General features: G+C 39.6%; 1 protein-coding gene across 5 annotated transcripts in view; it reads left to right on the forward strand.

Annotated features, from left to right (window-relative positions):
* PRKG1 (protein kinase cGMP-dependent 1) overlaps positions 1-13,669 on the forward strand; it is a 466,622-nt gene that overhangs the window by 292,703 nt on the left and 160,250 nt on the right. For all 5 annotated transcript variants that reach the window (XM_048069304.2, XM_013171986.3, XM_048069303.2 and 2 more), the window contains one exon: positions 5,261-5,324. In XM_048069304.2, the coding sequence (XP_047925261.1) occupies positions 5,261-5,324 (64 nt within the window). The remainder of the gene's footprint in view (positions 1-5,260; positions 5,325-13,669) is intronic.

Genomic DNA, 13,669 nt, shown 5'->3' on the forward strand with positions numbered 1-13,669 from the left:
TGAATGTCGTTCTCCATCTCCCTTTCTTTTTTTCCTCTAATATTCTTTAAGCTAAGCAAAATGTGCAGGAAATTGCTTCAGGAAAGCTACCCTTGACTTACCAATTACATTTATAATAGGTAAATACTGAGTTTCTAGAGAAGTAAATACACCTTTTCTGAACTTATTTTCTGCCTCTTCTTTTCCATTCCATGTGATGGGTATTACGTGTAAAGAAATATTTTATCCTCCAAATAGTAATTCTTTTCTGATGGGAAAAGAAATTTTATCTCAATGCAACAGTTTGCAGATACATAATGAATATGCTACTGTATCACTCGGTGCCTTGGCCTGTATCACAAAAGCATTTCACAGCTGTATGGGGTTCAGGCACACACTAACAGTTCTCACTTTTCAAAGGAGACTTCCTTTACTACCGCCTCCTCCAAAGTGTTGTATTTTCTCCAAGAGGCTGATACACCGTCCAGTCACCAGGTGATCACAGTGCTCGGACATCACCAGGCACTTCCGACACCCAATGATCCACGTGGCATCCTCGAGTGCCCCAGGGAGATGGTTTTGTTCATGATCTGAAACTCAGCTTGCAACTTGCTCACCAGGATGGGAATAGATTTTAAAGTACTGGAAGAAAATAACCACCTTGCACAATAACCACATGGACACTTTTGCACAGGTGTTTTTCCCTATTCTGGCATCCTCTGTTTAACATGTTGAGCTCCCTGTGAAAACGTTAGCTTCCAGAGCCAGCAGGAAAAGCTGCTCTGCAGTTCCTACTGACAGCAAGCAATTCCCCACAGTGCCCTCACAAGGTGTATGGATGGTCATCAAGTACACAGTAGCAAACGTAGTACAATAGCAAAAATAGTACAAAATAGTTCCATAGCGTGGAATATAGCCAACAAAAAGCCACCTCTTCTTGCCAGCCTGAGCAGCTCCTCCACAGGTGCAGCTAGTTCAATTCTGTGTTTCGTGGTCAAAGGAAAAATCTGACAAGGTTTGGGACAGGAAGTGATAAAGCATTGTGGTGTTTGTGGATTGATTTAAAAACATGACGTTTATTGCCATTTGCTGTAAAATTCAATTTTCTTATGCAGACTTGAACCATGAAGCCACTAACCAGGCAGAAAATGCTGGTTAGGGATCTGTTTTTCCTCATCGTGTGCTATTAAGCAGCTTTGTAGGATGGCCTGGAGGTCACTCTTCAGGTGGGTTTTGGACTGTACTTTTGCAGACAGGTCATATAAAACAGGCATAAATAGCAGAAATATTGTTGAGCACCCATATCACAATAAAAAACTTAGAGGAGCAGGGGGAGACTACAGGTGAGTAGAATTTCAGTTGTGAAAGCCTCTCTGTTCCATATAGAGCCTTATGCCATTAATCACAGTACATAGGTGGGGTTTCTGTGCGTTGTGTTTTGTTTTTGTTTTTTTTTTAACTGATCAGTGTTACAGGCATTAAGTGTTGCAGTGTTGATCACCAGTCAGCTGTTTGTTTCACAGGGGAATTTGTAGTAGAGCTGGAGCTTCTTCTGCAATTAATCACCATTTTTTCACAAAACATGTTTAAAGGATTAGGCAGCAGAGAAAACCTTGGTCACCCTCTCTCTGTCCTAGGAGTGAGCAATCAAGGTATTCACCCACGATGAACAAGAAGGGGTGTTCATTCACACTCCTGCCTGGGTGGGTCTGAATGCAGATTTTTCCCTTTCCAGTCAGTTGCACAATAAAGTATTCAGTGCAGGTAGAGCAATTGCTGCTCAGTGTTTGGAGTAAGAGACAGCTGGAGGAAGTCCCCAGGACTGGATCATCAGACTTGTGGGAAACACAACTTGGAAGGAAAGGTTAAATAAGGTGTTAGTGTACAAAAGGTGAAGTTCCTTGTCTATGTGGGTGGCGGTTATGGAGGGAAACAGAATAAACTCCTTCATGTGGATTGCAGGTAAGATGAAGTCCCCTGTGCTGAGAGATATGAGCATTAGATCCCAAAATATTTTTTCTAGCTGTAGCAATTGTTATGATCTAGAATGGATTACATGGATGTTTTGAAGCCTTCATTACCTAAGGTTTTTAAGGACTGGGGAGAAAAGAACTTGTCAGAGAAAGTCTGCGTTTATGTAGTCCTGTTTTTTTTTAGACTTGTGCACAGGGTAAATGATTTCATGATGAGATAGAGCCTTGTTTGCTATGACTTCTACCATCGTAAATAATGAATACATCTGAATTGAAATGCTAAATTATCTGGTTTGCATGTTTTCAGATTTCAGTTTCACAAAATAGTAGAAAACAGAACCTAACTGTTCTTACCTGTAGTGCTGCAAAATCTTCAAAGGTTTCTTTCTTTGGTTCCTTCTGCTCCTGTTTGTCTTCCCAGTGTATGTTTTCCAACTCGCAGCGATTTGCTGCTCAGATGCTTTCCACAAAGCTCTCCCTTTAGAGTTGAGGCTCCATTTTCATGTGAGTGCAGTTACCTGCATGGAAATAGTCTCCAAAATATTGATCTTCATATGCAAAATCTTCATAGGACAGGCAAGTAAGGATCTATTTTAAGACTCTGCTTAATCTTGTTATGGAGGGGATTTGTGTGTGTGTGTGTGTGTTTACATATATTTGACTGGAGAATCAAGCCAAGTATTCAGTACTGTTACACACTTGAGTGTGTTTTCAAATCTTGTTTTTATCATTGTTATCATCAGTTCTGTTTGCAGAAATTTATAACGCTTTTTTTAACAGGTCGATGAATGTTTTCCCTCTGCTTTTTCAAAAGACATTTATTCAGTACAGGTGGTCTTTCTGTTTTTGTTTATTTGTTTTGGGGGTAGGCAGCTCTATTTGTTTATTTATTTATTTATTTATTTTGGTGTTGAAGTGATGGGCAGTCTTGTAAGACTTCTTATGATGAAACCCCAGTACAATTTGGCTGTACTGCTACCTCTAGCTGTTGAGAAGGATACTACATCTGTGATGTGCCTTAGTTGGAGCTTGTTGTGTCAACAAGTTGACTTTCTCTATTGCTGTTTTTAAGTTATAAGCGTTTCTCCTAGGCAATTTTCCTTCTTTATTTAATATCCCAAGTTTTCAATAATTTCAATTCATTCAGAGGTTACCTGCTGTTCCCATGTTTCTCATGTGCTTGGGCTATAATGAATGTGTTCTGCTACCCTCCTGTGGGTTGCACAGACTCACAGGACATAATTAGCAAAAAAATAAATAAAAATACTGCAGTGAATTGTCCCCCCTTTCAGGAATGTTGTGGTGCAGCCACAGCAGAACTTGCCTAGATGTCTGGGAGAGTTACCTTCTCCCACTAGTTAATTCCTCTTGTCGGAATGCAAGTGTTGGTGTCATGAGCTTTCATCTTCTGCTCAGGGCCAGACACCATATAACTCCTTTTTGTTTGTTTTGTGTTCATGTTGTATTGTGGAGCCAGGTATTTCCATTGAAAAGGAGTACTTCCTAAGCAGAAAACAGCTGAGAGCCAGAACAATCACAGTTTTCTGCACATAGCTGGCTGGTTCTGTCCTGTTACTAATTTACATGTTCAGTTAAAGTTGCATTTTTTTTTTTAAAGAAATAGAAGGTTTAGAAGTCCTTCTTAATTCCATTACAGAGTAGCCTATATTTAAGTTAATAAAAACAAGTTCTGCTTTAACTGTGCTCACAAATAAAGTTCACTGGGCACTTCATGTAACAGGAAAGCTTGGCCTCAGGCACAATACTATTTGCTAGCATGCCATCTGCGAGGTCTTCAGTCCTCCCTTTATTTTTTTTTGGCTGGGTTTTCTCCGGGTGCACTACCGGTCATCAAATTGTGTATTCAGAAACTGTTCCAGGCTCCTGAAACTTAAGTGGTCTAATTGCCCCACAGTCAAATGAGAGGACCTGTTCTCCAGCAAGTTCTGGGTTGCAAAAACCTAGTGGGTTTGGGGTTTTAGCTCTACAAATCATGGCAAATAACTTGTATGTGATCAAAAATAACATGTGAAAACTTGCATGAAAGGCAAAATCTGATTTATTTAGGGTTATATTTGCCTCTCTGCAGGAAACTCCCCCCAGCAGCCGGCTCCCTCCTAGCTTTGCACCTGATCATCAGTGTTTCTGAAACTAGAGCAACACACTGGGGATCTAAATTTAATATTAGCAGCATAAGATTATGTTTATGCCTTGTAATGGAGCATGATAAAGCAAATCCTGAGCGAGCTGTTCTTGGAAATAGGCTCAAAAGAGCTGTATCAGCTCGGTGCTATGTTTGAGCTAATAGCTCATGTAGATGCATTGCTAATTAGGCTGCCGATGACAAGCGTTTTTAATTAAAGCAGGTACAGCACTGCCTTCCTGCCTCTGAAACATACATTGTGCTCATGTGTTTTGTTTGGCATCACATGGGAATGCTGGTGAACATCAGGCTTCTATGGAAAACGGCAAATGAGAGAGCAAGGTGTCGCAGAGTAGCTGAGGCTGGCAGGGACCTCTGGGTCGAGACTGTAAGGTCGTGGAGATGCACCCTGACCTCAAATAAGGTCAGGGCACTTGCAGGAGATTTGGAGACAGCTTCATATCCCTCATCCTCCCCCAGACAGAATTAAAATTCTGTGGACTATGGGTGCACCACTCCCATCTTGACCAGCAAGTCCATGCAGGTGTGGGAGATCTTTGGCAAGGGAAATACTACCAAAAAAAAAAAAGTGGAAAAGTTGGCATTTTGGCAAAAGAAAACAAACAAGCCTTGGCTGTGAAACTCTCCCATGAGGTCTTCGATAATTATAACAGCCGTTTGATTCCGGTTTGTTACAATTCCCTTACCCTTACTCTGCGTTTATGTCTGTATGTAGTTTCACTCAATCTTTTATGTATCGGTTAGAAATGATCTCTTGTTGTTGTTTGTTTGTTTTTTGTATTTCAGGTGTAATGGAGCTCAAGCAGGAAAATTTAGTACAGTCATATATGTGACTGAACAGGTTTGCAGCACAGATTAATTCCAGTAAATCCTTAATTTATTCATAGTTGACTACTAGATTTAGAAGTGGTTCTCCAGATGTTTACTGCAAGTGGTCTCCCATTGTAGCAAGTGAACACTTTAAATTACCTCTTGGCTGGAAGGCAAAGATTGGTTTGCCATTATATATGCTGGTTTTCTGGTGAACACTTGTTCAGCCCCAAATGATGAGGGCTAAATATGTGTGAAAGTTATGTAAGAACGACAGCTGGGTTTAAGAAATACACAGCAGTATCCATTAATCGAAGTTTCTCTTGTATTGCAGTGTTCCCACATTCCAGAGCCTTCCTGAGGAGATACTTAGTAAGCTTGCAGATGTCCTTGAAGAGGTAAGTGCTTTTAATTTTGAGAGCTAATGAGTTCAGATTTTGTGAGCCTTCTGGTAGCAATACCAAGGCTCTTTTCCGAAAGAACAGCTTCACAATTTTGCTCCCAATTATGGTTGACTGCTCCAGCATGTCAGGACGATGAGAAGAGTTGTGTGAAAAATGAATCCATTTCTGGACAGGGCTTACATATCCTTAATTGGATTTCTGTCCAACTGGGGATCGAAGAAGTAGTTCCTGTGTTGTGCAGAGGGGAAACCTTCTGTCCTGGGTCACTGGTGTAGAAGGGAAATGGCAGTTCCTTTCAAATGTAATGGGGAACTTATGTTAGAGGGCCATATCATGCCTTAAAGTAGGTGTTATGGAAAAGCTACTCTCAGGAGAATTACAGCAGAGACGGGTAAATATAAAATATGTCAAGATATTTGATTGTCCACAGTTGTGCCTTGCCTACCTGGCTGTAACTATTATTTCATTAGTTTCAGGCTTTTAATTAAAAAAAAAAAAAAAAAAAAAAAAAGCCAAAAAACCTTGCCCTGTAAGCAAGTGTGTAAAATGGATGCAAAATATGAGTTGTGTTGCAGGCAGTTTGTCCGCATATGTTTATTCACGTGGTGTTATATTCTGCACCTGAAGAATTGCATGTTATTAAATACTACAGAAACTGTTAAAACCTTTCAAAACATAGCCCTTTGTGATTTAACTGCAGGAAATTTGTGTACAGAAGTATTTTATTTCATTCTTTGTTAGTTTTTTTTTTCTGTTTTGTTTTTTTTTTGTTTTTCTTATTAAAATACATGCCTTGCCATCAAGAGACAGTCCTAATAACTGCTTATAAGAAAACGTTTCTCTGTAGTAAGTACCGCCTCTGCCACTGATTTTAAGAAATGAAGCTGCTGACGTTTAAGTTGATTTTCAGAGCATTGATATGACTTTGTTATTTCTTTGACTACTTCGTATACAGATAAATTCACACGTCTGTCATGCAGAGTAATTGCATATTCATAGATAAGCTTTATTTCCTTTCCTGCCAGAGAAGTCTTCAGATTTAGAGAGCTGTATTAACTCAGTATGCTATGAATTAAATTTGCCTATCTCCAAACCACATGCCTAACCAGAAACAGGTAGTTTGATTTGCCTGCATCACGTAACCAACATTAAGCGCCTTGTCAAGAGTTAAGAAAAAGCTTCAAGGGAGAGTGGGCATGGGGGGGGGAGGCAGATCAGAACAAATATCAATGAAGAAATTAGGCATGAAAGCAGTAATCATCTGTAGGTTGTCTTAACACCATTCTTGTTGATTTTAAACTTGCAATGCTACCAAGGTAATTGTCTGCAATCTTCTTTTCCTTGTGTTTTTTGAGAGAACTAATATCAAAAGGAAGCTAAAGTCAAGAAGTGACTAGAAAAATGGAGAATAGGCAAGCTATATAGCGATAAAATCATGCTACTACAATGCTACGAGAGCATAGCTTTGCTACTTTTGTAGGGTCTTTATTTCTTACCAGCAGCTGCATGAGGACAACTAAACTTAGGGTGGCTGCTACAACTACACTGTAAGATCATTCCCACTCTGTACTGGGTGACTGCTGGATATGGCTCCCAAAACAAATTAATTCCAGTTTCTGACTTGGATTTGTCCTCGTTACTCTGTGTTTTTTCTTTGATTTAACATCATATTTTACATAAACTATAAAATCACCATACTGTCACAATGTACATCTTGTTTAGCAGTACCCAACATATTGAAACTAGGCAGCAATAACTTTATTTTATCCTTTGTGTTGCTGGTTGAATAAAAGTGACTCATTTGGCACAGTGTGAGGCAGGGAAAAATCTCTTTCTTAATGTCAAGATTTCATGCAGTTTTTCTTTTGATACACTTCTGTGAATAATGCAACACTTCTGTCCTACATTCTTTAAATAATTTCTAAAAAGTGTTAACTAAAACCTAGAAGCACAAAAAAAAAAAAAGCTGTTTTAATTGGCCATTATCAAAATCAAACCAGGGAATGGCATTAAAAAGATGGTAGGAAAAAAGGTCAATATTTGATAACATAATTTCATTTCTGGAATTGATGGAAATACTAAAACAAGTTTCTTCGCAAAGATAACTTGAATGAGAATTAACAGAACGCTAGGGAATTTCCTTTTCTCTTGCAGTGGGTTCTAACTTGGGTATGATCACTCACATCGCTGTGATTGCTCGTGATTTATACTGTGTGAGATTCAAAGCAGGTTTATGGAGCTCAACTTCAGCAGATCCAAACCTGAGCTACCCATATTTTGTGTGTTTTTTTTTTGTTTTGTTTTTTTTTTTTTTTGTTTTGTTTTGTTTTTGTTCATGTGAAATAGGCTTCTAGAGCCATAATTGACCCCACTTCCAGGCCTTGTTCTGGGGCTGGCAGTTTCTCTGGATCCAGATGGCCACAGTTGGCACCCGTCTGAGCGTGGCTTTAGGTTACACGTACAGCCCTGGGGACGATCTGGGTGTCACAACTAGACCCTGGCACACTGCTGCGAGTGCCCAAAGCCTGCCTCTGTCTCCTTCTCTTCCACTCTTCATTATATTAATATCCCTTCACATGGCACTGATGCTTGTTAATGGTCAGCTATATGTTACATAATTAACAATGCTCAAAATATCCTGTAACCACTGCAGTGTGTTTCACTGTGGAAAGCAGAGCAGCTCTTTCAGTGCAGAGGTTGATTTAGTTTGGTTTTAATGCCATCTCTGTTGGAACAGCTCTGCCTGGCCTATGATTTTATTGCGTAGTTTATCCTTGTGCTTGCCAAACATAACGCACGAGTCAACGACTAATATGTTTTTGCAGCTCAAGACTGGATACTTATTTTGTTTGGGCTGTGGTAGTCTTAAGGAGGTGGTTTATGCAATCACTCTGTCTTCTGCCAGTAGGACAGTCCCCTCAAATCACTTGTAATTGCTTGCCTAAAACAAGTTTGATGCGTGGGAGGAAGCATCAGTGATGCAAAGTTCCTAGGAGATTGATCCAAATTACTGGGTAGGTAGAGAAGAAAGATTTAAATTACTGGGGTGTTGAGTCAACACAAGTGCGCTTGTTTGGGGTCAACTCAGCCTCTAACTGAGCTACTGGCAGGGGAAGCTGTTTGGGAGAAGTGAGGAAGCAAGGGTTAATAGTGTTCGTATTGTGCAGGGGATGAAGGACACAAATTTGTCAGTAATTCTGCATGAGAAACAACTTTTTTGGAAGGGCTTAACCATCTTTGCTGTTTACCAGGATGTGAGAGGTAACATGTAGCCCTAGTGTCCAGGAAAAGTTTAATACTGATGCTTTTAGTATTATCCCCTATGTTTTCCTTAAGTTTCTTCCTTAGTGCCTCCTTTTTCATATTTTAGTTCTGTTGAAAAAAAAACTTTGTGACCTCTCTCCAATGCCTTAACCATCATTCCCTGGGTTGCTCCTTCATATTAAAATAAATAAAAAAATCTGTTGCTCCATAACATTTGCCTCTGGTATCGCGTACTCACAGCCCTGCTACCTAACAACGTTGAACTGATGGCAAAGTAGTTTCACTGTTCATTTTGTAAGGAAAATTGTTATGTTTGTTTAAATATTGGTGTATTAATGTAGATAGAAAAGAAGAGTTGCTTGGATGCAGCTTGTGCATTACCCATGAGTGCTGTGTTTCTCAGATGTATAAATACCCGAATCAGTTGCGTAAATATCCTTGCCCTGGTTGAACACAAGTCACCTTTGGAATACAGTTTTTAAAAGTGCCTTCTTGCACATTATTCAGAAGTTTCATGAATAAAAACTATAGTTTTATTGGAGTGAAACTTGTTTGCAAATTGAAATATTTACGGTAGGTGATTAAATCTGTTATAAATCAAAAATCTCTGTGAACAGGCAAAAGCCTCATCTTTCTTTCCTCACTTTTTGAAGGCTTTGAAACAATTTATGGTTCTTTTCTGAACAGAGACATACTGATTCTTCTTGGAGTTCAGAGAAAGTCTTTATTTCATCAGTCACTGTTAATATGTATCAGTTATATACTGGGGAGAAAATGAACATATTTTTGTAAGTAAACAGTTCCTTCCTAAGAATATGTTGCCTTAGCATTCTGCAGGCAGCCTATAACAGAAAGGAGTAAGTTAACAATTTTAGGAAACTAGAATGTGTTCAAACATCCATAGAATGAACTTAATGCAAGTGAGGTGCTGTGTTGGGTCCTGTCCTGTCCCCCAGCCTCCAAACTCCAAGGTGCTGTGGAGATGTAGCTGCCTGGGTGTGTTTTGTGGGAAATGTGGGAGGAGAGGGAAGAGCTCCTTTGCCAACTTCAGGTGTCATACCTCTCACCTCTTTTTCTAGTGGGAGTAGAGAAACTCCTACCTGTAAGGACAAGGCATTTGAAAAAGCCCTGTGCGTCACAGCACTGATAATATTACGTGGACGGTATGCATCCAGTGCTGTACCCAGTGATTATTTGGAAGGTACCGAAGTTGCTCTTATATTTATTTACAGATTAGCTCCATTCATTAAATAAAATTCCTAAGAATGGAGGACAGTGAGTCTGTAAGAAGTGGATAAGAATGCGAGGAACTATTGCATTATCAGCACGAGAGAGAAAAGTTAATTTATGATTTTAGAGAAGAGGGGGAAAGAAGAAAGCACCAAATCCCAGAACACTGAGACTCTGGTATAATCTCATGGTACGTTATTCCTCGTGGTAAATGTATAGGCTCTCTGCAAAGTGGACGGAGAGTGGTACTGAGAAAAGGGAACTTGCAGGCAGGGAGAAGGACAGCTGACCTGGAGAAGGTGTCTGTGACATGTCGGGATGGGGGAAGAAAAGTTGTTCCGGTGTCTTTGTTCCCATTAGGCCAAGGATAAGGATGAGCTCGAAGTGGGCATAGGCGGTCAGAAAATCTAGGCTCTGCCATCTGCCTTGGGGCAAAAAAAATGTGAACCAACCTCAAGATGGAAATGAAATCTGTCTTGTAGCCTGTTTCCTCTTTCAAGTATATCCTCTGTGTCATTCAAATGTAAAGCTTATATCCTTAAAAGACTTGTATCTAAAATCAGTATTACAGCTAACGATACTTATAATTAAGGTTGCTTGACCTTGTCTCTTTTGAAACCATTTCCAGTAGCTTATGATTTTGATGACTTATCCATTTGATCTAAAATTATTCATTGCAGCTGCCGGCCTACAGGTGATTTTTCTAATTTTTTTCCTAAGTTAAACCACTAATCCTATTTCAAAGAGTGAGATTGCTTTGCCTGTATGTCAGGGATGGCCTTGTTATCTGCCTGAATATCTGTCCTGGCTCCGTTGAGTCACATATGGCTTTCAAGGTAGGGGAAAGGGCCAGGAGTGCATAGAGCCTGGAGAAATTATCTTACGACTTTAAAGTTTTGTAGTTAAAAACGCACAGAAAGGGCCTGAAGTAAGGTTTCACTGGTGTTTCTGACTGGAGCTTTCTTAATCCTGTGTACTTGATGTTCCCTTGCTGTTTCAGATTTAGCATGCTAATCCCCACCAGATGATTGGTATGAATCTGAGCAGTCTGATCAACAGAAAGCAACAAGTGCCGTTCTTATTTGGTTACCAAACTGCTGTGCTATTTTGTGCGTAATGTCATACCTAAACTACATAAAATTGATTTTTCCTATGTAATATGTATCTAGAGCAATAGATAACTCTGCCATAGATACAGTATTGCAGTAGTATGTACTCTGAAATATACCCAGCTTCCCCCAAGTCAAGGATGCCAACGCTCCATTCACAAGGCCTGGGTTTTCTGTGCTGTCACTGCCCAGTTTGGCTTAGGAGTGTGTTATGGCCCTGGGACTGTGGTTCCCCGTGTCTCCCAGTGTGCGTTTTGGAAACTTTCACTAGAAATGTTGATATTTCAGAATCTTAATTTGATTGTTATGGAGTCCCAAGTGCCAGTAATGTGCTTTCTCTAAACCCAGGAGGCTGTGATTTGGCTTCTCATTGATCCCGAAGCATGTATGGTCATAGACAAAAGAAGCTGCCAAACTATTTGAGCATTAGAAGCGTAGAGAAATGTATTAAATACCGCAGGCAGATTATGCTGAGCCTGAGCTCCGTGTTCCTGCAGCTCGCTGATTGCCTGCAGAGCACGTTTTGGGAGGGTGATCTCAAAGTGCTGAAAGCATGGATTGCAGCGACTGTCTTCAGCCATTTAATTAATGCCGCTGTAAATTTATTTGATGAGAATTCCTTGCCACTCTTTTTTTTTTTTCTTTTTCCCAATTAAAAGAATGAATGAACCGAGTAAAGCATGAATGATAAAAGAAAAACAAAATTTATTTCTGTTGCTAGTGGTGCTGGCTGCTTCCACTGCAGGGCCTGAAGAAAAGCGGTGATATTGGAGAAAGTTTCAGTGCCTAGTTCAGCTTCAAAAGCTGGCTTGCTCAGACTTGCCATGTTTTGGTAGTCTCCATACTAAAGATGCCAACCATCCTTCTTTCTCCACTTTGTGAAATTAATACAGACCAGAAATTCTTATGATGCCTACATTTAATTAACGGAGTCTGTGTGCACTTCTCCTTTTATACAGAATCACATGGCAACAGTGAATAGAACAGGAGAAATACACAAAATTAATCAGTTTTTAATACGACTAGTACTTCTAATAAATAGGACTGAGAATTGTCCTCAGGTCAATGTAATCCTCGTCCATCCTGCAGGAGCCAGCAGTTTTCCAAATGGAGGGCATGACAGTAGGTTATGCCTAGGTAATCGGCAGCAGATAAATAGTGCTCTAATTTAAAGACACAAACTAGATTTAAGGGGAATTAGAAATAAACAAGGAAGAGTAAAAAGTTTCCATTAGGAAAGATTTCTTTATCTTTTCTAAATAAAGCTCGCACTCTATTGAAGTGCATTTACCAAAGGAGTTACGGGATACAGTTGAAGCCCTGCTTGTGGGGGAAACAAAACAGATTCAGTCATGATTGATTCAAGTTTCAGTTTCTGATACTAGATCTGTATTTGTTAACTTTTCAAATGAGATTCAAGAACGTGTAGCTTTGTTTGCACAACTGCTCCAGAAAATAAGCATTTTGAGTCTACTGAAAAAAAATAAAAATTAGAAAATAAAATGTATTTGGCAAAAATTATGTGCAGGAGTACAACAAAGTAGGCAGTTGCAATGTCCAGAGCAATGGAGTAGAATAGCATCTTTCTTTTATGTACGTGGCAAACTTTTTCTGGCCTTTCAGCCTATGGAATATTTGCTCCTGAACAGGGCCTTTGACTGACACTTATGGGGCTGATGCCTAGTAGCATGTTTTGATCAGCAAAATGTGTGTATATTTAGTGTATGTACACTGTATCTTCCTCTGCAAATTGTGGCTGTTTAAAGAACTAGAAACATTTTCTTTCAGCATTAAAAAAAAAAAAGAGTGCTAATCTAACGGGAAAATAGATCATCTTTATTATCAGAGTACAAAATGCAGATGAATTACCTAAATATAATTTTTAAAGATACTAGGGAGAAACAGAAAAATGATCATGTTTTTCTCTACGTAATGACATGGCTGTACAGTAAAGCTTACTTTAAAAATTGTTAGAATACTTGCATTGAAATAAAAGGTTTCATTTTGATTAAAAAGCTTAAGCTTTTTTTTTTTCTTTTGGTTTTCTGCAGTCTGTTGTGGGCACTGACCATTTAAAGGCAATTATAAATAAGCTCATGCTTAGTTATCACAGTGGAGGGAAGGAGTTGTTTAAATATTCCTGTCCCCACAGATATGTTGGGAACCTCATCATCCATGTGGATGTTATAATTACCATCCTGATTGCTGGGTTGTTCTGCAGCGGTAGAAATGAAGGAGGCGTTCCTTCACGCAGCAGTTAAGATATCTGCAAAACCTAGAGTGATGCAGGTGGAGAAAAGTTCTGTGGGTTGAAGAAGAGACCTGGAGACTGCCAACTGGAGACCCTCTGTGCATAAGCAGTTAGGTGCTGAGACCATATGGGAGAAGTTCCTTAAATATTTGCCCTGCTTTTACTCTTCTCAAAGCACAGACTTGTGGTTGCTGCTGGGGAGAGGATACTGAGCAAGGAAAATCCTCGAACTGATGCTACCTGGCCCCTTCCTGTATTTCCCAAACACAATTCAGAGAAACATCTCTGAATGTCTGAGGATGAGGCAGGGTAGCTTTATGGCCATGCCCTTTCCACCCAACCCAGTAAAATCCTCCAGCCTGAAAGTGGTCTCAGATCAAGACTGGTGAGGGTGAGTAACAAATGAGTTCTTAAAAACACTCAAAGCTTTATCAGCCGAATGGCTCAGTCTAACTAGAGCATAAGCTTTTATTTGTATTTAAGAC

This window comes from Anser cygnoides, chromosome 7, assembly GCF_040182565.1.
Source record: "Anser cygnoides isolate HZ-2024a breed goose chromosome 7, Taihu_goose_T2T_genome, whole genome shotgun sequence".
Lineage (NCBI taxonomy): Eukaryota > Metazoa > Chordata > Aves > Anseriformes > Anatidae > Anser > Anser cygnoides.